Source organism: Tamandua tetradactyla, chromosome 5 (assembly GCF_023851605.1).
Source record: "Tamandua tetradactyla isolate mTamTet1 chromosome 5, mTamTet1.pri, whole genome shotgun sequence".
Classification (NCBI taxonomy): Eukaryota; Metazoa; Chordata; class Mammalia; order Pilosa; family Myrmecophagidae; genus Tamandua; species Tamandua tetradactyla.
In genome coordinates, this window is record NC_135331.1 from 107,492,550 (window position 1) to 107,516,802 (window position 24,253).

Sequence of the window (24,253 nt, forward strand, 5' to 3'; positions counted from 1 at the left end):
GGTATGGGCCCAGGAGTCAAGCTGGAGTTCAATTTCCAGCTCTGACATTTGCTAGCTGAATGGCCTAGGAAAATTATTTAACACCTCTCCATTAACAACTGCCTTATTTGTCTAATGGGAATGATGAAAAGCATAAGATTCTTATAAGGACTAAATGTAAAAACGCATGCCTTGAGCATAACTGGCCTAGAAGAGGTACTCAACAAATCTTAATTTATACATTAATAGTTATAACAAGGCTGTAGAAAATCATGGTTTTAAAAACCAAGAACTTCTGCAAATTCTATGTATATTTACAACCAGAACAACATTTATACACCTCAGTAATTCAATCCTTAATGTGTATTTTTAGCCATAATGTTATAAGACATAAAACACAGAATTCTAGGCTATCTGACTCAAATAAGAGGTATCATTCACAAATGCTATCTAGTTAAAATAACATGGATGACAAATATTAATTACGCACCTATTAATGCCAGCATTGTTCTGGTTGTGGGAATATAAGAATAAATAAAACAAAGCCCCTGTCCTCATGATCCTTACATTTTATCAGGGTAAGCGAAACACACACAATAAACACATAATTAAATAATCTGCTGGAAAAGTAAAGCAGAGTAAATAAGTAAGTGATCGGAATAGTGAGGTACAGTGCTATTACAAAGACTATTGTTGGATTCTTAGATAAGGTGACATTTGAGTAGAGACCTGGAAAGTATACCTTTTCCGATTTACCAAAAAACTATTTAGGGTTATCTGGACATTAAATTATTAAAATCATGGAGAAGAAATACCTGCTAAAATTAACTGGGTCTATGAGTTGGAGAAAAACAATTTAATGTAAAAACGTTGAGATGGCTCTGTTAGGAAAAATAAAAACAATAACAAGTCGTATTAACACTATAGGTAAAATACTATTTTAATCAATTACAAAAGGGAAGTACTGAAAAAATATAAACTTTAGTCCTATTCTGAAAAACATCCAGAGTAACTCAGCAGAAATATTTTACACTACAAAAACACTTCTGGTTTTATCTACAGTGAAAGTTAATTTTTATACCAGAAAAGCTGATTTGATAATAGAACTAAGAAGAGATTCTAAATTCAATTTTGGGAAAAATTACAGTGGGCTCTCAATTTTTGCTAATCTGACACTAGACTCAAGGAAACTTGCATTTAAATGGTAGCTCTCCCACTTACGGTGTAACACTGAACAACTAATTGAGTCTCTCCAATCATCACTTCCCTCATCTATTAATGGGTATAAAAACATTACCTCTTAAATAAAATAATACACAAAAGCGATTCAAGAAAAGCATTTTGAATAGTGTGTGCTCCATAAATATTAACTATTACTGTTTCTATGTTAACATTATTATATTTCTCTCTCTTGCTCAAATTAAGGTTTACATTATTGACTGTAAGCAGAATCCCTAAGGCTTATGAGGGCATAGAGCTAAAGGACCTAAAGTAAGAGCCTCAAGTCAAGTTTCCAAATATAAAAAATATTCTTTTGTAATCACTGAAAATAAATGCGACACCCTAAATAGGCCAGAAAAAAGGACAAAAATGTAATGAGTCAATATCTCCTGATTTGAATAAGGATGAAAGAAGAAATTATGCCATTAAACATCTGGCCATTAATTCTAATGGAAAAAACTCGTAGATCCTAGTTATGCATTCCATCCTACTGAACAAAGTCACTCAGATTCTTAAAGAACATTTGATCTGAGGGGAGAAAATGTCATACTTTGAACAAACACATGGAAAATGAAGAAGAAAAGTCAATAAGGGAATTCAAGTTTCCTGCCTTGGAATAGCAGTAATTACAAAAGCTAGAAATTAGAACAAGGTAGCCTAATGCAACAGAAATATATAGGAATTAAAATGTCTTATCTAATATTTTAGTGTTTTATATACTTTGGATATGGAAATAAAAAGGAAATAGTTCTCTAGTTTCAACAAAAATAAATTTCATTACAAAGTGTAGTTACTAAAGCACTACCAAATATATTTTGAATTAAAAAAAATCAGAAAGCAAACAGATTCTTTTATAATAGTATCAGAAACTGTATTCTAACTGATATAAATTACAGTAAGAAGTCCAGGATTCAAATACTAACTCTGAACTTTTTCTTCTTTTTTTTTTTTCCACTTTGAGTTATGTAATCATCTAAACTTAGCTCTAATTTGTAAAATATGAAGTGTATTGTTATTGTAGTATGGATTTTAACAATAACTATAAGTTTCATGGAGGAAGACATCAAGGTTAAAAATAAGAGATTTCAATGTTGAAAGACCTAGATTTGGGTACTGGCTGTCCAGTTATTTACCTTGGGTAAATTTCTCAATCTCTCTTATCTTTAGTTTCCTTATCTTTAAAATGATGGGAAATAATATCTACATCGTGTGGTTATTGAGGGATTAAAGAGGATCACGCAAGGGTTTATCCAGGGTCTAAGACACAGAGAACATACAAAACAACTATAGTTCGTAATACCTTCTTGAGTTTTTCAATCTGCTTGTTACGCACTGAAGTATTATCAATTGCCAGAACATCCAAAGATTCTTCTTTTTCTAACTGGTACTTATTTACTCCAACAATTGTTTCAGACCCTGTTAATTTCCCAGATGAAAATAATATTTAGATTATATTCACAAATAATTGCCTAACAGTAATATAATGAATATCATGCACCTCTCTTACAAGTTTAATATTTACAAAAATTTTTTTAACTTTCATAATGAAAATTCAGTATAGATCAGCAAATCTCAATCTGGGAAGGGGTGGGTGTAAGGGAAAAGGAAAAATATCTATCAGAATCTGTTTATCAGGATACTTTTATTAGCCTCCTAAACTATACATTTTCCCAGTTTCTGGTAAACTCTATTTCAACAGTTCGAAATAAAGACAATAATAGAAGCTAAATCTAGGTCTTATAAGGTATAGAATTAATACTCACTGTCCTAATTTATGTTCTTGAGTTCTCTTACAGTCAATTTCTTTCAAATAAAAAAAACACTTTTTAAAATCAGTGATAAAACATACAGATAATTCCTGAATGTTATAAGGAATATACTTTGCTTCAAACTTATAGTTTATTACTCTATCTAAAGAAATACCACTAACCCTTCCCCAAGCTATACTTCTTCTTATTTCCTTCATAGCACTTACCACAATTTGTAATTATTTTGTTCACTTAATTGTTATTTCTTCATTTTCTATCACCCTTACTAGAATGTAAAAACTGTGGGCATGAATGAATACCTGAACCTAGCACAATGCCTCAAACACTGTAGCCAAAAGAAATGGATTAACTGATTGACTGAAGGAATGAATAATAACTCTAATGTAGAGCATAATGACCATCAATATTGTCAATTTCAAAATATTGGAGATACTACCCCACATACATGCACATATACACAATGTGTATACATGCTTGCTCATATACATGGACACATGCATGGAAAAACACAAACCCACATATTTATATACCAATGAGAGAAATTTCGTACGTCTCATTTTTCCATTAGTTCAATGTTTTTTATGTTATACTTATTTATTTTATACATATAAAATATGTATATTAACTTCATACAGAAATCACTAACTTTGCTAAGTATCAGTTTCACATAATATACATAAAATATAGATATATAAATTTATATATCATGTATATATATAATATAAACTTTTTCGCTTTATCTTACCAGAATCTATTCTAGCTTGCCTTCGGGCAGCACATTCTTCAATTCGAAGTTTAGGTATTCCCTCAGCTACAGCTTTGGCCATTCCACCCATTTCTTCAATTTCATTAATAAGCTAGTAAGAAATATAGATTATAAAACTATTTAAAAAGTATTAATAATTTATACAAACTATATAAAATTGCTGAGAATTACATAATTAATAATATTAATAAAGCATAGATTATTTTAGTAGTAAAATTAATGCTCCCTATGAAAATAAAGTAACATCAAGAACATTAATTAGAAAATGTATATATAGAAATTAAAAAGACATCAGGGATTACCAATTCCATTCTGACCAAAAGGGGGAAAAGAAGTGTAATTAATAAAGTATCAGTGACAAAGTTCAAATAGAGTCGAAAGGCTACTCTGGAGGTTGCTCTTACACTAGCTTCAGGTAGGCCTTGCTACCTATCATAATCTGCCAATCCCCAACCAGGACCATTCCAGCCAATCCTAAAGAATACCTAGGGCAATATAGGATTCCACTAGAGGAACTTTCCAGAAACCTATAACCTCCAGATGGGTCCCTGGTCCAGATAAGTCCTGAAATCTAGCCCAGCCTCTCCCTACCACATATTAGTGACAGACCCTTTCAATATCAAAAATTTAGAATTGCCATAGCCCAAACAACCCCAAAGAGAGGTATGGAAAGATCAAAGGTGATGGTGGAATTATACATAGAAGCCAGGACTTAACAAATGTATATTCCCTTTTTTTCAAATATTTTATATTTTTGCATGTCTTAAAAGCAAAGTTTCAAAAAATAAAAACTAAAAAAAAAAATGTTTCAAGGAGGAAAAACTGACCTTCAAGGCAGCATCATACACATCATTTGTGAGAGATTCCATCATATATGAACCTCCCCATGGATCAGCCACTTTGGGAATACCAGATTCTTCCTGAATGATGATTTGGGTGTTTCTGGCAATTCGGGCACTTTTCACAGTCGGCAAACCCAACGCTTCATCAAAAGAATTTGTGTGCAAAGACTGAGTCCCTCCAAATACTGCTGCCATTGCTTCTATTGCAGTACGAATAATATTATTGTACGGATCCTAACATATTTATTAAAAAACAAAATGAGGAAACACATTATGTTATAACTATAAAAGACTGTATGATTAAGCAGTGATTATAGTATACTTCTTTAATCAATGTCCACATCAGGTTTCAGAATATAAACTAAACTAAACACATATTTGTGAATGAGTCAGACTAAGGATCTAGTCTGTGTGAAGGCACTAAAATAATGCCTCAGAGTGGGCAATAATCAGGTGATGGTGGAGTCATGCAGAGAAGGTACGGTTTAACAATGAGTATGATTGCTGAATCATTATATGGATATTTCTTTCAGTCTCCAGTATCTTAGAAGCAGCGAGAAGTAAAAACCTAAACTTGTGGAACTGTAACCACACCAAACTCTGAAATCTGTTCTACCACTAATTGTTGTGATGTGCTTTGAAATTTATTACTTTTTTTTGTATATGTTATTCTTCACAAAAAAAGTTGATTGTGATGATAAAAAATGTATATATATTCCTTCTAGCCTCCAGTGTTCTGGAGCAGTTAGAAGGAAAAACCTGAGATGGTGGAATGGTAGCCCATGACAAAGAGACTATCAAGAGAGTTGAAAAATTATGAAAACGAAACAAACAGCTAAAGATCACAGGAACAGAAATGTAAAATTCCCTTGAGCAATTCAACAAAAGATTGGAGCTTGTAGAATCAATGACCTTGAGGTTAAGACAACTGAATCATCTAGTCTGAGAAGCAGAAAGAATGAAGAAGCAAACAGAGCCTGAGGAATCTGTGGAACACCATCAAGGAAACTAAAATACCCACTGTGAGAGTCCCAGAAGGAAAAGACAGAGAGAAAGGAGCAAAGTGAATATTCAAAGAAATAATGGCTGAAAACTTCCCAAATTTAATGGAAGATATGAAGATATACATCCAAGATGCTCAATAAACTCCAAATAGAATAAGCACAAGTAATGAGGGCCAAGATGGCAGCTTAGCAATGTGCACATTTTAGTTTGTCCTCCAGAACAACTACTAAATAACCAGAAACAGTACAGAACAGCTCCCGGAGCCACGTCAGTGACCAGACACACAGCATACCCCAATCTGAACCAGTGGACTGGCTGCGAGCCTCCCCAGAACCGTGAGTTCCCCAAGCTGTGGAGGCCAGTGCCCCTCCCCCACAGGTGGCTTCCCAGAGGGGAAAGGAAAGAGACTTTAACAGCAGCAGTGGCTAAGTCCAACCAAACACCAATTGTGGCATTAATGAACAAATTCTGACTACTAAAAATAGGTCCCCAGCTCAGGTGAACCTGGTCAAGGCGGAGGTCGCTCATTGGGCTAATGGAAAAAGAGGATAGGGGAGGAAACAGAGGTTTTTGTGGTTGTGTTTCTATGGAGGCTTGGCTGTCTCTGCATTCAGCAGCAGGACTTCTAGGGCTGCAACTGCCCCAGGCATAGGCAGAAATGGACTGCCTTCAGGGCTCTCTCCCAGGGGAGGGGTGAAGCCCAACTCAGGTGGAATCCCTCCCTCAAGGAATTCAGACCCCAGGGCTTGGCAATTTGAAGCCATTAAAACCAGCCTACACTCTCTCCTCTATCTCCCCCATGCCCCCAGCAGGGAGGGTCTTCCAAAATTAAAGGTGCTACAACATCTTTTGCTGGTGGGACCTGCAGGCAGACAAGCACCACATACTGGGCAGGATAAGAAAAACACAGCCCAGAGACTTCACAGTAAAGTCTTTTAACCTGCTGGGTCTCACCCTCAGGGAAAACTGACGCAGGTGACTCCTTCCCCCTGATAGGAGACCAGTTTAGTCCAGGAAAACCCGGCTAGAGTCTATAATACCTACAAAGGCCCTCCTAAGGGTGGGGAGGGAAAAGGCACCATACAAGCAGGGCAAGAAACAAGAAAACAAGAACTGAAAAATTCTCCTCTGTTAAACAAAACCTAAGCTAGAGGTCCAGAAAAAGCTGAACTGAAGGTCAAAGAACAGATAGACAACAAAGTCATCCAGCAAGAAAAACCTAGGTAAGAGAAGTGAAAGCAATCTCCAGAATAAACTAATTAAGATAATTAAATGTCTAGACACCAGCAAAAAATAATAAATCACACCAGGAAAACTGAAGATATGGCCCAGTCAAAGGAAGAAACCAATAGTTCAAATGAGATACAAGAGCTGAAACAATTAATTCAGAATATATGAACAGACATGGAAAACCTCATCAAAAACCAAGTCAACGAATTGAGGGAGGATATGAAGAAGGCAAGGAATGAACAAAAAGAAGAAATCAAAAGTCTGAAAAAACAAATCACAGAATTTATGGGAATGAAAGGCACAGTAGAAGAGATGAAAAAAACAATGGAAACCTACAATGGTAGATTTCAAGAGACAGAGGTTAGGATTAGTGAACTGGAGGACGAAACATCTGAAATCCGACAAGAAACAGAGACTATAGGGAAAAAAATGGAAAAATATGAGCAGGGACTCAGGGAATTGAATGATAATATGAAGTGCACAAATAAATGTGCTTTGGGTGTCCCAGAAGGAGAAGAGAAGGGAAAAGGAGGAGAAAAACTAATGGAAGAAATTATCACTGAAAATTTCCCAACTCTTATGAAGAATAAGCACAACTAGACTCAGGCTACAGCATATTATAATCACAGTACTGAATTCCAAAGTTAAAGAGAGAATTCTGCAAGCCACAGAAAGAAGCAACATGTCGCATGCAAGGGAGACTTCCTAAAAATAAGCGTTGATTTCTCACTGGAAACTATGGAGGAAAGAAGGAAGGGACAAGGCACATTTATATAGTAAAAGAAAAATATTTCCAACCAAGAATTCTACATCAGGAAAAACTGTCTTTCAGTAATGAGGCAGACCACTCGGCAGGTGAACTCACTGCCCTCTCCTCTATGTGGAACATGACTCCCAGGGGTGTAAATCTCACTAGCAATATGAAACAGAATTCCTCGGATGAGCTGAGACCTAGCATCACGGGAATGATAAAGCCTTCTTGGCCAAAAGGGGGAAGAAAGAAATGAGACAAAATAAAGTTTCAGGGGTGGTGCAACGATGGCTCAGTGGCAAGAATTCTCACCTGCAAGCTGGAAACCCAAGTTCGATTCCCATGCCAAAAAAAAGAAGAAAAATAAAGTTTCAGTTGCTGATTTCAAACAGAGTCAGGAGGTTTTCCTGGAGGTTATTCTTATGCATTCTATAGAATATAAAAGCAATGTATGGTCCTGGATAGAATCTAACAAGAAGGAGAAAAGGCTCAAAAGGATTTTACTGGGAACATGAAAAAAAGACATATAGACTGCAAGCTTTATATCAATGTTAAATTTTTTGAACTTGATAACTGCACTTAAGGTGGTTACATAAGTATTTTTGTTCTGAGGAAATGTATATGGCAATATTAAGTGTTCAAGAAACATAATATATATAACCTCCACTCAAGTGTTCAGAAAATGGATTGATAAATAGACAGACAGATGGATAGACAGAATGATATGGCAAATGTGGCAAAATGTTAAGCTTGATGGATTAGAGCATCTGTGCAGTAGGGGTGTGCTGGAGTTCTCTGTATGTAGTTTATATTATCTTTATAACTGTTCTGTAGGTTTGAAAGTATTTCAAAATTAAAAATTAAGAAACAACAAACAAACAAAACATATTATAATCTAGAGCACATCTACATGACTTTAGGCAAGCAAAGTATTCTGACTTGCTCCTTTCCTTTAGACACGGAGAACAGTAATACACAAACAGATTAACTTTACGTTAGTCATGAGAATCACATACGATAATGAGTATAATACTTGTAAATTTCCCAAATGTTAGTGATTATTAATATAATTACATTAAGACAAACCTATCTCATGAATCACTTCAAAGTTTTAATTACTTTTAACTAATTTGTTCTACAAATAAAAATCTCTAAATTATAATAAGATATGTTATAATAGCTAAAGTGTTAGATTTCTGGATACATGTATATCAAATTTATTTGCAAAAAATATACTACCCAATACTCATTTCTCCCATTTCCTTCCTAACAGAACACTGATTACATTTGGAGTGGCAATGTGCCTAGCTTTCACTGAGGTACTCACTTTCCCAGTCTCCCTGGTAGTTAAGGTGGCCATCTAATGAAATGGGAGCTCTGAGAAACCTTTACTTTTTCTGGTAAAATGAAAAGGTACAGCTGGTGTCACATCTCCCCCCATCTTCCTGCTTTGAACCTGATGGCAGCAGCTGTGGTATCTATCTTGTAACCAATGTGAAAAGCAGAGCAGTGACTTCAGTTGATATCAGTATATCATTGAAACAATGCCAGAATCAACCTATCTCAAATTTATATTAAATGATTTTAAAAAAAGCATAATAATCGGCTCTTATTTGTCAAATCTACTTGGGAGTTCTCTTATTTAAAGCCAAATATTCAGATAAAACCTAACTGAAATTCCATATTTAAAGTACCTAGCACAGTAAATGCTTAATAAAAGTCTGATAAAGGAAAATAATTAAATTATTACATTAATCTGATACCATATCCTACAAAAAACCCGGAAATGATGAAAGTTACGTAGCAAAATGAAAAAAGTGATATTTTATTTGAAAAAACAAAATATAAAATTTTCCCATGCTTACAACTATGAGAAATGATGTTTATATTTTGAGAAAAATTGGGAGAGATCATAAATAAGTAAAATGATAGCTACAAATAAAATTGTGGAAAAATGTTTTTCTTTTTAAATTCTGATGTTATTATAGGATATGTAAATACAATAATATAAATATGCATTATGCTTAAGTTGCATATGATTTTCAAATATTTGAAGACATTCTTAAATTCTTAAATCTATCTTCTGACTACCATGCTTCTCAGAAAAAAATTACTTTACTAAAATTCTCTACTTCAAATTACATACCTACCTGTTCAGTAAGTGACCATCCTGATGTCTGACAATGTGCTCTCAGAAGAAGAGATTTAGAGCTTTTAGGCTGAAACATTTGCTCTACTAAATGAGCCCAGAGTCTTCTCCCAGCTCTCATCTTTGCTATTTCCATATAAAAATTCATCCCAATTCCCCAGAAGAAAGACAACCTAAAATATTAACATAAGTCCAAAATTTGATATAAACTGGAAAATGAAACAAATGGTTATCACAAGAAAATCAATACCCAGATTTTAATTTCAAACAACTTAATTTGAATTAAAATCAATACACATCTACTTCAACTTTAAACTCAACAAATGAAAGTATAATTTTATGCATGCAGAAGAAATAGCTGTGATTATTTGCCTCTGCTAAGAATTATTGACTTTGCAATTGGTTTTCTTTAGGAACTACTCTTGTTTCTGTAATTAAAAAATGAGGGTGGGCCACGGTGGCTCAGCAGGTAAGAATGCTTGCCTGCTATGCCCGAGGACCTGGGTTCGATTCCCGGTGCCTGACCATGTTAAAAAAAAAAAAATGATTCACTTTGTAAAATATAGTTTAGTAAGACCCAATATCTAAGACAGAGTCACCCATGAAGAAAATAAACACCACAAACTTGCTTCGTTTGGAAATCAAGGAAGTTTTTTTTGAGAATGACAGTGCATTTAGTCTAGGCATATATTTATCCATTTTGTACCTGGTCCCACTATTTCTTTTACCTTATATCTTATAGCTGACTAACATGTTTAGGTCACTCGCCTGTCTCTACGGGCATTAAGGTTCTGATTCCTCACATAAAACAAGTTGAATCTTAAAGTATAAAAACTGAATCTTAACAAAAATCCTTGATATACACTTGGGAGAAATTCTTAAAACAGAGGTTTTCTAACATTTAGGACTCATGACCTCTTTTTCAAAATTACTGAAGACCCCAAAGAACTTTTATTTATATAGATTATATCTATCAATATATTATTAGTTCATCTAAAAAAATCACAAAAAAACCACTACATGCTAGTATAAGAAACATGCTCTATGAAAAACAATTATATTTTCTAAAAAAATGGGAAGAAAAGAGGCACTTTTTTACATTTTTGCAAATCTCTTTAATGTTTGGTTTAAGAGAAGACAGCTGGACCCTCATATCTACCGCTGAATTCAACATATTGCAATATCATGCATCATATAGTTTGTGTTGCATACATCTTTGACAGAATGAGAGTGAAAAAGGCAAATAATGTCTTAATATAATAGTGAAAATAGTTTCGACCTCACAAACCCCACCAAGAATCCAAGGGACCCCAAGGAGTCCCTGGACCATACTTTGTGAACCACTATCTTAATATGTGTGCAACAATCCCTGGCATTCACTAGTCTACGAACTCTCTGAGGGTAGAGGACATGTTTTTCATGCTGTATTCCCAGTATAGGCTTGTGCTTAGCCCAGAACAGAAGCATAAATGATTGCCAATTTTGATTTAACCATTAATTGATTTTTTTTCCATGGGCAGGCACCGGGAATTGAACCTGGGTCTCTGGCATGGCAGGAGAGAACTCTGAGCTGCCATGGCGCGCCCCCATTAATTGATTTTTGGCCCCAAATCTAAACATTTTATAAACCTCATTTAACTTTTTCCATATTTTTCATGCAACTTTACTAATAAGCTGTTTTAAAGCAAAATGTTTTTAATAGCATTGTGCATTCCAAAACACTGTCATTAAAGAGGTGTAACTGAAATAAAAAATAATAATAAAACATAATGGACAAGTTCCATACTAAAGGGGAAAAAAAGTAAAGAAAATTAAATCTGTCTTAAACATTATATTTGCATTTTAATATAATTTGTAAAAAATGTGCAAGTCGTGTTCTCTGAATAGCTGAAGACAAGATTTCTCTAATTCATCAAGGAGTAGGGCCAAATGTAATTCTACATTGACTTAGTTTCTCATTATCACTCAGATTAAAAGTAAAAGAATCTAGTATATCATTTACATTTACCAATATATTTTATCAATATATTTAGATTTATATTCATAAAACATCCCTATTTCATTTTCTTAATGTTGAGACAACATCTGATTTAATATACTTACCTTGGCGCAAATTCGTCAATTGTCAGGCCAGCTTGAAGTCCAGTTCTACAGTATTCCAATCCATCTGCTATAGTATAGGCCAGTTCTAGAATGGCATCAGCCCCTGCTTCCTGCATATGGTACCCACTAATTGAAATGGAATTAAACTTTGGCATGTGCTATATATAAAAAAAAAAAGTGAGTAAGAATATTAAAAGGTTCTATTAAAACCATTTCTAAAATCAAATATTATTTTTAAATGTTCAACTCAGAAATGCTAAGTAGTTTACATTCCAATTTAAATGGCCATTCAGTGACCCACCAACAAGATTGTACCTGTTTTTGTTTTTCTAGTGGAAAAGAATTTGCAATAATCATCCTTTAGGACTGAAAGTGTTAACTCTGAAATTAGCTGGCTGAAGTTAGGAGTGTAGTCTGGCCTGAGAACTGAACAAAGACATCTTTAATTCCAAACCAATGACTTTGATCTCATTATCATGACCTCTTATCTTTGGTTTCATTGCTAAAGATAAATGTTGCATGTACAAAAACAGAGGAAAATGCATGGTTTAAAAACCAAGGATCAGTGTGGGCCACAGTGACTCAGCAGGTAGAGTTCTTGCCTGACATGTTGGAGAGTTGGGGACCTGGGTTCGCGTCCCAGTGCCTGCCCAAGAAAAAAAAAAAAAAAAAAGGACTTCACTTTTGTGGAGAGTCATAATTCTTTCCAAGAGTTAACCAAATATCTTGTGTTTGTATGTTAGCATGTTTAATAAACAAAATAAATAAATAAATAAAAAACTTAGAATGGCCAAAGCCCAAACATCACTACAGAGAGGGATGGAAACATCAAAGATGCAAAGATGATGGTAGAGTCATACAGAGAATATAGGATTTAAAAAATGAAGATAGGATTTAAAAAACTTCCCCACTTTTGATATTCTCACAAGCAGTGGGGACAACCAAAGCAATAGGCCAAGCCTCCAACCTTGGGGTTTGTTCATAGGAAACTCAACCCTGCAGAGGATAGACTAAGTCTACTTAAAATTAGGCCTAAGAGTCACCCCCAAGAGAACCTCTTCTGTTGCTCAGATGTGGCCTCTCTCTCTCAGCCAACATGACAAGAAAACTCACTGCCCTCCCCCTCTCTATGTGGGACATGACTCCCAGGGGTGTGGACCTTCCTGGCAACATGGGACAGAAATCCTAGAACGAGCTGGAACTCAGCATCAAGGGATTGAGAAAGCCTTCTCAACCAAAAGGGGAAAGAGTAAATGAGACAAAATAAAGTGTCAATGGCTGAGAGATTTCAAGCAGAGTCAAGAGGTTATCCTGATGCATTAAATAGATATCACCTGTTTAGTTAAGACGTAATGGAGAGGCTGGAGGGAACTGCCTGAAAATGCAGAGCTATGTTCCATTAGCCCATGTTTCTTGAAGATGACTGTATAATGAATAAGCTTTCACAATGTGACTGTGATTGTGACAACCTTGTGTCCGATGCTCCTTTTATCTACCTTATCAACAGATGAGTAAAACATATGGATTAAAAATAAACAAATAATAGGGGGAACAAATGTTAAAATAAATTTAGTAGATTGAAATGCTAGTAATCAATGAAAGGGAAGGGTAAGGGGTATGGTATGTGTGAATTTTTTTGTTTTCTTTTTATTTCTTTTTCTGAATTGATACAAACGTTCTAAGAAATGGTCATGATGATGAATATACAACTATGTGATTTAAAAAAATGTTCATATTGTATTTGATTGGTTTTATTAATAAAAATAAAAAAATATGAATGCTGAATCATTAAATTGATATCTCTTTTAGTGTCCAATTTTAAAGCATAGAAGTAAAACCTAAAATTGTGGAATTGTAACTCATGTCAAACTCTGAAATATGTCTACAACTAATTGTGGTGCTGTGTTTTGAAATTCATAGCTTTTTTGTATATGTTATTTTGCACACAAAAAAGGAAAAAGTCAATTATGATGATAAAAAAATATTTAAGCCCTCTAGCCTCCTATATTATGGAGCAGCTAGAAGAAAAAATATGAGGGAATCAGATATGAGATCTGTTCTGTAATCACTTGCTGAAAAGTGCTTTGAAAACTATGGCTTCTGTATTTCTTTGCTTTGTATATATGTTATGCTATGCCATAAAAAAAGTTAAAAAAAAAAAAGTTAACCAAACATCAAAATAATTACAACTAAGTTAACAGAACTCAATGTGATGGTTACGAAGCTGAGCACTGGAATCAGAGCTAGCTATGTCCCATAGGTAAGCTACTTAACATTACTATTGCTTGGCTTCCTAAACCATGAAATAGAGATAATAGTACCTTCCTCATGGAATAGTTGTAGAATTATGTGAAATGATTCATTTAAGCCACTTAATATATAATGCTTTGTATCTATAGTAAGTACTCAAAAAATTTTTAGCTTTTTTTAATGTAGTATGTAGATTATCTAACCAAAAGCTCTTGAACAATGTTCTATGACAAAAGTTTGAATCATATGGAATTGGGAAACCACTTGAGTATGTCTGGAGTTCACAAATAGGAAGCAAGAAAACAAAAAAGCGCTTCTCTACAGAGTTCAACTGAAATTCTTTACACCTCATAAAGTACTTCTATATAAAATATTATTTGAATAGTATGTGAAACTGGCATTTTCATCATTTATAAGAAGGAATCTGTAAAGCAATTTTGATCTTCTGGATGAAATTAGGATCTTTCACAAGGTGAAATGCCTGAGTACATAGCAGCAGATTGCTATTCACTATTTCCTAAAAGTAGGAACCAAATTCAGGATGCCAGTGCACAATAGGACTACATTTCCAATCTTCCCTTACTATTGTGTGTGGCCACTGAGAAAGAAGCAGTTCTGTTTTCCTTCTAGAAGTACACCTTAAACCAGAGGAGCTGGGACTATCCTCCTTCCCCTTATATCCACCACGTCTTCTTAACCTGAGACAGCCCACTAACAATTATGTAGAAGCAAGATAAAAGGAGCCTGGTCCCCTGATTACTAAAGAGCTGCCACAGAAGCAAGCCCTTTAGAGTTTCCTTCCAATTTCTTTTAGATGAAAGAGATTTTGATTTGTTTTTTATTTTGATTTTGGGGGTTTCTTTTTCAGTCAGACACTACTAAGTGCAATCCTCCTATGTAAGTGTTCCTGAAATACAAAAGTAATGTTGATAAAAATATGTACTACCTATTAGAGATTACAATTTATTTGAGGTGAGGAGATGGAATAAATCTATGAAAAGAAATAAAATCGCAAAGTTCAAAGGCTAAATATCAAATAATCAGTGTAGGCAATACTTAAGACAATCAACACAAGAGGTGAAAGAAATCTTAAAAGTTTGATGGAGGAGAGATTTAATCTGTCATGAAATAGTGGTCTAACTTTAAGGGAGGGAAGGAGGAGAGCATTGTCAGCAAGAAACAGAATGTAAAAAATGGGGGAAAGATACAAATTGCTCAGACGAAAATGAGGAAACCTTGAGTTTCCCTGTGAAGGGAGAGCTGTCACTAAAGAACACTCAGTTTCTTTTCCCATCACTCTGATCAGGGAAGCTAAATCTAATTCAGGGATGAAATATCAGGGAGCCCCTGCAGTTACAGATAGTGTTCATCTCCAATAGTCTTTAGAACAAATAAAAAAAAAATATTCTGACCTCCATGTGTCTACTACAGAACTGGGTCTGAATTCTGGAGATAGCATATTAATTAGGAGACTTCTGCCATCCCAACAATTATAAGACAACACCAACTTAAAAATACAGAGAAATATGGGAATGTCCATTGTCCAGATTCCTATGGGTAATGGTAGACCATAAAAGTAGTACATTAAAAAATAATAAAACAAACAAAAACAAACAATCCTGAGTTTATACTATTATTCAGACCCACCTACTAAATTCAAATTAGGTTATAGTATCTTGTAAAGATTACAACATTCAAAACAGTACAGCAGAACCTCTAATAACCACAGAGGATACCTTTGCTGTGTATTGGAAGATGTCAGCAATAATTCTCATGGATGGTTCTGGTGGAAAAATATAAGTATTTCTGACCATGAACTCCTTTAGTATATCATTTTGGATTGTACCAGTGAGCTTCTCTTTGGGTACACCTTGCTCTTCACCAGTTACTATGAAAGTTGCAAGAACTGGAATAACTGCTCCATTCATGGTCATGGAAACTGACATTTTTTCTAAAGGAATTCCATCAAAAAGAATTTTGGTATCTTCCACAGTGTCAATAGCAACTCCAGCCATTCCGACATCACCACGAACTCGGGGGTTGTCTGAATCATAGCCACGATGGGTTGCCAGATCAAAAGCAACTGATAATCCTTGTTGGCCAGCTAAATATTCAAAGAAAAATAATGTAGGATTAAAGAGTTTGTCATCACAGTAAACCGATTTGTTTTACACAACTAAAAGTATTGATTGATCTCATCATAGTACACTTTTTTAAACCAATATAATTTTTATGATCATGTATGTCAGAACAAATTTAAAGATGCCTCACTTTCTAACAGAAGGAGCCATATCCAACATTCTAAAATACAAATTGAGTTCCAGAACACACTAGAAAGAATGGAAGGAAGAAAACAAAAAATATCTTCCTTTTTTATCTTGACAGTATTTATGGAAATATTCCTAAAACTCACGAAAACATCTGGCTGTTTATAGAAAATAAACATAGTTATCTTACAATATTCACTTATTTTTGTTCTTTTACCTAACATGGTCATAACAAGATGTCTTGGCTCCCCAAACACAGCAAGAAACAAAATTATGAAACCTACACAAAATTTTGAAATAACTAAAATATTGTAAATTAAATATAAGTTCAACCTCCCGTAGGCAATGCAAATTAGCAGAACCTCAAGTTTAGCCCTCAGGCATTATAAATAAGAAAGAAGAAATAGTAATTAATATCATTTTCAAAGATTGAATGCCAGACTGCACTGAATATATATGTAACCTCATACCTTCTTTGAGCATCATTTAAACCACTTTCACCTCTAATTAACATCATGACAATTTTATTTAAAAGATTTTCAAAGGAAAAGCCAATGTCTCTTTTTCTTCATGCAACTTTACCTCACTTGATTCCTTTTATACAATGTGCTTATAAAACAGTTATTTACTTTCAAGAATGTAACAATTTATTCTGGGTCTCCTATCTTTTTTATATCAATTTTGAAAACAAATGTTTTCAAAAACAAAATTGAAAAGCATCCTCTTTTTTGTCAAGTCTTAGCTACTGAAAATTATACAGTGGATATTATCTTCACAAAAAGTAACTATAACTAGCCTCCTTTAAATCAGCCAAGATTAAGGGGCATGCACTAAACACTACGTCTCACATTAAAATCTCACCCTTAATATTGTCCTTATAGAACTTATTGCTCTCTTCCACAGTACTAAAACCAGCATACTGGCGGATGGTCCAGGGCCTAAAGGTGTACATGGTGGGATATGGTCCACGTGTGAATGGCTTCACTCCTGGAAGTTCTTCAGGTAAGTCTTTGGTATCCCTACTGGAATACAAGGGCTTTATGGAGATTCCTTCTGGGGTGTGCCATATTAGTTCTTCTGGGTTTTTGCCTTTCAGCTGCTTTTTAGCCAGAGCAGCCCATTCTGGATGAAGGGGTGGTTGCTGGTGTAGAAGTCGCTGCCATACTAGCCTGCGGCATGGCAGTTCTTTTAGCTGCTCCTTCAGGTGATAGGGTGAAAGCGAAAAGAGCCAAGTCTTTGCCCTCAACATGCTGGAACATGGAAAACACTTAACAGGAACAAAAATTCACCTAGAAAAACAAACACAGTGTATATACACTTAGAAGGAGAAAAAATGGGGTCCTTTGAGAAGAGAAAAGAAAAGGAGAAGGGTCTATCAGTCTGATTCCATCTTTTTCCTTCTCTTCTTCCCACATACGATATTTTATAATTTTGGCCCCTCCTCTCCATATCTACTATCACTATTCTATTCTAATCCTCTTCATCTTAGCTGGCCTTATGATGATAGTGTTACACCCCTTAAATTCATTCTCCACATTGTTACCATGCCATTCAGAACATGTCATATACTCCCCTCCTTAAAATTTGTCAAAGGCTCTGTAACATGTAGAGGGTAAAGTATAGCCTCTTAATTTTTTTATTGAATATCTATGAAAGGCACCATGCTCTGCTGGAGAAAAAGTGGTAAACAAGACAAAAAGGAATTCAAAACCTCCATAACCCAGTCTGTGCTTACCTCTCAGACTCATTTCTGCCTTTGTCCACTACACGTTATGGTCTAGAAATACTAGATAACCTACAGTTTCTTGTATGTGCCAAGTTTCTTGTATGTGCCAAAATTCTGTGGGTTTATTCTTGTTGTTTTGTCTAGCTAGAACTTTCTTTAGCTAATTTAGTACAGGAATCATCTCCAATATGTAGGAGAGGCCAGCATTTGAATCTAGGCAACCTGGTTCCAAAATCCTTGCAATCTTCCCAGCTAAACCTACAAATTGGGATAAATGGCCTCTTTAGTAATCCACAGAACCATTTCTATTTTTATATAACTATCACTCCCCATTCTACAACATGCTAGAGTAACCTATTTTTATATTTACATAGCATAAATATATCACATAAAATTACATTATAAAATATGCATATAAAATCATATTTATATAGTTTATATAAATTTACATTATACACTACACATATAAAGTCATATTTATATGATATATATATGCCTTCTCAACTAGCCTATACTCAGTTCCAACATTAGAGCCATATATCCCTGATAATTAGCACAAAGACTTGTATACTAGGTGACCAAATACAATTTCATCATTTTACAGATATAGCAATTGAGGTCCATAGAAATAAAGTGGTCTGATCAAAACCTCACACAGCAAAGCAGTAAACTGTTCACCTGAATTACTAAATACTTATCAGAGGCATACAGCCTCAAAATAAAGAACCTTGGGTTTTAAAGGAACATTAGATGCAAATTTATTTATAATTATCATACCATTTGTTTTATATTGGACAAGGTAACAAGCAAAGTGTGTTGAAACTGTTTTCCATACCACTTCTCTTCTATGAATTTAGTGAAGCATAAAAGAAAATACCCAATATCTAAGATGCTGTGATACAAAAGATACAAACGATGGTGGAAGTATAAACTGTTTTAACTACTTAGGAAAGCAAATTGCAATATATATGAAGAGTTTCAGAGATGTTTATGCCATTCAACTCAGTAACATTATTCCTGGGTTACTGTAATAATAAAATGCTCTCTATAGATTTATAAAAGAAAATAATTAGAAACATCATAAACATCTAGCGGCATGAAAGTGAATACGCAGATTATAGCATATACAATTGCTAGTATATTAGGTGGCTACTAAAATGTTTAAGAAATAGGAAAAATTAATCTTCAATTTTAGAAGTTGGAAGAGTGGCTATTTATGATGGCTAGTTCTGGAGGGGAAAGACGAAGGGGGCTTCTGGGGTGATGGTTTTCATCTGAATGCTGATTACACAAATGCAAGCAATTTGTGAAAATTCATCAAACTGCACACTTGTGATATATGTACTTATTTGTAAGTGTATTACACATAAACAAAAATTTTAAATATGTTATGGATAGTATTTAAAAAGGGAGAAAGGCTCAAAAAGCGTTAAGTGAAAGAATAGGACACAAAATTGTAAACTAAAAATGTTCAACTAGGTAAAAAGTGCATACAACAAAGTATAAAAAGAAATACAGGGGTGCAAGGACAGTTCAGTGGTAGAATTCTCGCCTGCCATGTGGAAGACCCAGATTCGAATCCCTGTCCATGCACTTTCCAAAAAAACAAATAAGCAAAAACAAACAAACAAAAATTCAACAAATGTTGCTGCAAAAAAGAGATACTCATATGGAAAAATAATGAAAATATGAACCCGCCATATATATAAAGGAAATACAACAAAAACAACTGCCATTATATTTTTTAAACTATCATAATTTTTTCTACTGGTTCGATGGGGTCTTTGTCATCTATATACAAGCCAAATCATAAACTATATTTACTAGCTTAAAAGATGAGTGAGAAAAATAATGAAGTTACAACTTGAAAACTAGATTGCAGACAGGAAATGTCACATCCATTTCACACAAAATACTCATTGAGCTTTTCTAAATCTGAACAAATGATAGGAAAGAGCCCTTTATAAGAGTGACTTACTGAAAATCACACGGCAAATAGGTAAGACTGGAAATAGACATCATTTTTAGATAAAACCACAACTGGTGGCAACAGGACTTCTGGTTTTTCAGATCCATCAAGAGAGGAATATAAGTATTCAAATAAGCAACATACAAAACAAATATAATAAATTACTGATGGGTAGGATGTGCTAAAGAACAATGATGAAGCCCCTTCTCTTCTCCACCCCTTAAGTATCCCCAACAGAAAACACCTACAGTTCTCAGCCAAATACCTGTCAAGATGGGACTGTTTGCATATGGTTCCACAAAAATACTTCAAGAAAAGCTAGACACCTCCGGTGTTTAGCCAATTTGGGCTAGGCATGGCAACACAGGACGTGCAAATTAAATTCAACAGTAGCAAAAATAAAACTCCCGAGGCTCTCGACCAAAGTCCGAGAGTGGGTCTGGGCGAGAATTTAAACTCAAGTTGAAGGTAATGAAGAGTGGGATCCGGTCTCAGAAGGAAGGCTGACGAGAACGCTAGGGGTGAGGAAAAGGGCAGAGGCTCAAATAATACTGATAAAAGGAAGAGAAAGAGTGACGTGCCCCACTGTACAGAGTTCTACTCACTGGACTGCCTGTCTTGGACCTCTGCTAAATGCAAGGGCGAGTGGACTGTACAGGCGACTCGATTTTGGATCACTCCGCCCCGACGGAACTCGAACCCCACTGCGAAAGCACAAGCGCCAGACCACGAGCGAATCAGAAGGCATAGGCTGACACCACCCTCCACCTGAACAATATAATTGCGCTCTCGCCCGCGCGCTCCTAATGACGTCAAAAAAGTATAGCCACATGTCCCGCCTCCGGCGTCAGGCGTTTCCGCTTTCTGCACAACCACTTCCGGGTTTCATGGCTTTCGATTGTTTGGGCGCTAATTTCTCTGACTGTTACACCCTCAGGAGTTAGTGGTGAGTTGTAAAAGTGCTTAACCCACCAGGTGCAGGTTGGGGATGGTTTTGGAGGCCATTACGTTGAGATCAAACTCTGCGGTTATATACTTGAGGATTATGAGGTGATTTCCAAGAGGAGGAAAATCCGACCAGCTGTGCCTTCGGGGTGCGAGGAGGGAGTAACGTCACACATAATTAACCTTCTTCCTTCGTCTTCCTTCACTACCCCAGTTATCCTCATTCTTCTTCTTTAAACTCTCCTGCAGCCAGTAATGGGGCGAAATGCTTAGAGATTTGTATTTAGATTGAGATATTTGACTTCAGCGACTTTCAGCAAGCCGTTAGGGAAAACGACAAACAACCGAGGATACTTGCCTGTTTCCTACAAGGTGAAAGACAAATTCTTTATCGTACCGTATAGTCTGGCTGTACATTACCTTTCTAGCCTTATTTTTGTCCACTTCGCTCACGCACTGGAGGAGCCTTGCTGAACTTTTTCTTGTCTCTCAACACATCAGCTTCTTTCAAGCTGTCCTGCTATTGGGCTTGCTCTTTTCTCTTGACTATGTCATTCCCCTTCCTTTTGACAAAATATTTTAAAACGTAATTCAAATTTTACTTTTCCTTTGAATACTATATATGTAGAGAGAGAGAGAGAGAGAGTATGGTGGATATACTATATAACACACAAACCAACCTGAGATATTCATGCATCTGTCTCATAGCATTTATCAAATTGTGTATAATTGTGTGTAGTACCCGTTTTCATGTCTGTCTTGCTGTGTGTCTATGACCAGGGCAAAAATTTCTAGTCGTTTTTGTATACATTTCATCTAGCCCGATAAACAAATGAAGTGATAGCTTTTATTTATTGAGTTCTTGCTATGTTCCAAGCACTGTTCTAAGAATTTTATACATTATGTACTAAATCGTTTTAGCTTCACAAAAGCCTTTAATGTTGGTAGTATTATTATGCCATTTTACAGATGGGAAAACTGAGTTAGTTTTCTTGCCCAAGGCTGTAAGTAGCAGAGCCAGGATTTGAAGCTGGGAATTTGTTCTCATCCTTGGCTTAGTCTGAAGCACAGTCACACTATAGGGGTTATCTACTGGAGGCGATTTTGCCCTTAGGGGACATTTGACAGTCTCAGGAGACATTTTATTTCTCAGACTGGGGGTGGAGGTTACTATCTTCTATTGAATGAAACTAGGAATGTTACTAAACATCCTAAAATGCACAGAACAGCCCTTCACAACAAAGATTTTTATCCTATCTTGTACTAGGTTGAGAAATTGTGCCAAGGTTGAGAAATCTTGCACTAACGTATACTGCCTCACGTAGATGTAAGTAGAATCAGCACTTCTCAGACTGTGGTAAGTACCCAGTTGTTGTTGCTGTTTTTTTCTTTTCAGTCACAATTGATATTGTAAAAATACAGTAAAAAATGAATTAATAAAAAAATCAAATTTAAAAAGACAAAAGTCAAGGCCAGTTTTTTGTAATGCTTATAATTAGTCATACAGATAGAAGAAATCCTTAAGTGTGAAACTGAACTTTAATAATTGGCTTTACTCAAATGAGAACCTAAGTTATTTGTTTAAAATATGTATATAAAAATTTTTAAAGCACAGTACTATTCCAGACCATTTATTATAAATTTTATATTAAAACTGAATTTGGTGCATTTACAGGTAGTCTTTTTAATAAAATATTCTGCAAGGTTCCATGTCCTTTTCATCTCTACAGATTTTTGAAGCACGATTTTAATTGTTCCCACTTATATCAGGATGCCTGACAAAGCAAATGTGTCCAAGAAAAAATCTCAAAAGTTAAAAAGAAATCCGAAAAGAAAAATTGACGATGAAGAAATGGAGTTATCAGAGAAAGAGGTAATAAAATTACAAAGTTTACATTTAGAGTTCATTAGAAGTAAAGAGGGGTGTCTGAAGACTAAGGATCAGAGGGACAGTTGCTAGAAAACTTGAAAAATAAAAGCTATTTTTAATTTTAACAAAAATTATAGTAATTCATACCATTGTGTGGGAGTTTTTGCACCATAATTTGTAAAGCTCTCAAATAAAATTTTGGTTTATTTAAATTTTTAAAAATAAGCTTTGACCATCACATTGTTTGGGTAGAAGGAATTCATGGCACACTGCTAAGGTATTTAAGTGGGAAGGCTAGGAATAAAATGTACAAATTTTTACAGCATTCCGATGCTAGCAGACAGAAAAATCCATCTATTAGTGAAGGAGGTTATTATTAACATAGGGAAAAAATAGTTTGGGAGAAATAAGCTTATTTCTACTATAATTTTTTTCCCTTTTGAGGGGAGAAAAAATATGAAACTATTAAACTACCACTGGGGAAACCCGTAATACTGTCTCAAACATTAGGGATTCCCAGGTCAATCCCTGAGGTTTGCTCTTGTGAAGCTCATTTATGTAGCAGAGAAGGTAATGTTATACTTAATGTTACTTCCAAAGGACCTCTTTTATTGCTCAGATGTGGCCTCTCTCAAGCCCAACTCTGCAAGTGAAATTACCCTCCCCTCTACATGGAACATGATGTCCAGGAGTGAAAGTCTCCCTGACAATGTGGGATATGACTCCCAGGGATGAGCTTGGCCCTGGCACAGTAGAATCAATAATGTCTTCCTGACCAAAAAAAGAAAAAGTGTTGTAACAAATAAAGTATCAGTGGCTGAGAGAGTTCAAATAGAGTCAGGCGGCTACTCTGGAGACTACTGTTAAGCAGGCTTCAGCTAGATATTGCTACTTATCATGATTTCCCAAACCCCAACCAAAATCATTCCTGCCAATCTTAAAGAACACCTAGGCTTTATCTTAGATTCTATAAAGGTTCCATCCACTGTGATTACTTTCCAGAAACCTACAACCTCCAGATGGGTTCATAGGCCTGATAAGTTCTGAAACCCAAAGGAGCCACCCTCTTCAGAACATCAACTAACTCCATTCACCTATCCCATATTATCAACAGCCCTTTCCAACATGAAAATGTTAGAATGAGCTTAGCTCAAATACTGCTAAAGATTGGGAGAAAGATCGTAGGAGAAGGTAGAGTTATGACAAAGAAGATAGGATTTAACAGATGAGTATAACTACTGAATCATCAATATTTCTTTTAGTCTCCAGTGTCTTAGAGCAGCTAGAAGGAAAAACCTAAAATTGTGGAATTATTACCCATACCAAACTCTGAAATCTGTTCTACAACTAATTGTTGCAGTGTGCTTTGAAATTTATTGATTTTTTGTATATATTTTATTTTTCACAATTC

General features: G+C 35.1%; 2 protein-coding genes across 11 annotated transcripts in view; one reads left to right on the forward strand and one right to left on the reverse strand.

The window, feature by feature from the left end:
- The window catches only part of MMUT (methylmalonyl-CoA mutase), a 38,134-nt gene extending 17,310 nt beyond the window's left edge, over positions 1-20,824 (reverse strand). Inside the window, exons 1-9 of one of the 4 annotated variants that reach the window (XM_077162021.1) lie at positions 20,633-20,824; positions 19,611-19,651; positions 17,194-17,621; positions 15,802-16,169; positions 11,816-11,973; positions 9,714-9,885; positions 4,563-4,811; positions 3,715-3,826; positions 2,501-2,616 (exon numbers count right to left, since the gene is read on the reverse strand). In XM_077162021.1, coding sequence (XP_077018136.1) covers positions 2,501-2,616; positions 3,715-3,826; positions 4,563-4,811; positions 9,714-9,885; positions 11,816-11,973; positions 15,802-16,169; positions 17,194-17,581 — 1,563 coding nt within the window. In that variant the 5' untranslated portion in view covers positions 17,582-17,621; positions 19,611-19,651; positions 20,633-20,824. The other 3 variants (XM_077162020.1, XM_077162019.1, XM_077162022.1) reach the window with 3 other exon arrangements.
- A 10-nt stretch (positions 20,825-20,834) lies between these two features.
- Positions 20,835-24,253, forward strand: part of CENPQ (centromere protein Q) — a 38,695-nt gene continuing 35,276 nt past the window's right edge. Inside the window, exons 1-4 of one of the 7 annotated variants that reach the window (XM_077162024.1) lie at positions 20,836-20,973; positions 21,222-21,344; positions 22,240-22,329; positions 22,703-22,845. In XM_077162024.1, coding sequence (XP_077018139.1) covers positions 22,744-22,845 — 102 coding nt within the window. In that variant the 5' untranslated portion in view covers positions 20,836-20,973; positions 21,222-21,344; positions 22,240-22,329; positions 22,703-22,743. Of the gene's footprint in view, positions 21,122-21,186; positions 21,345-22,239; positions 22,330-22,702; positions 22,846-24,253 lie in introns of all 7 variants that reach the window. The other 6 variants (XM_077162026.1, XM_077162027.1, XM_077162025.1 and 3 more) reach the window with 6 other exon arrangements.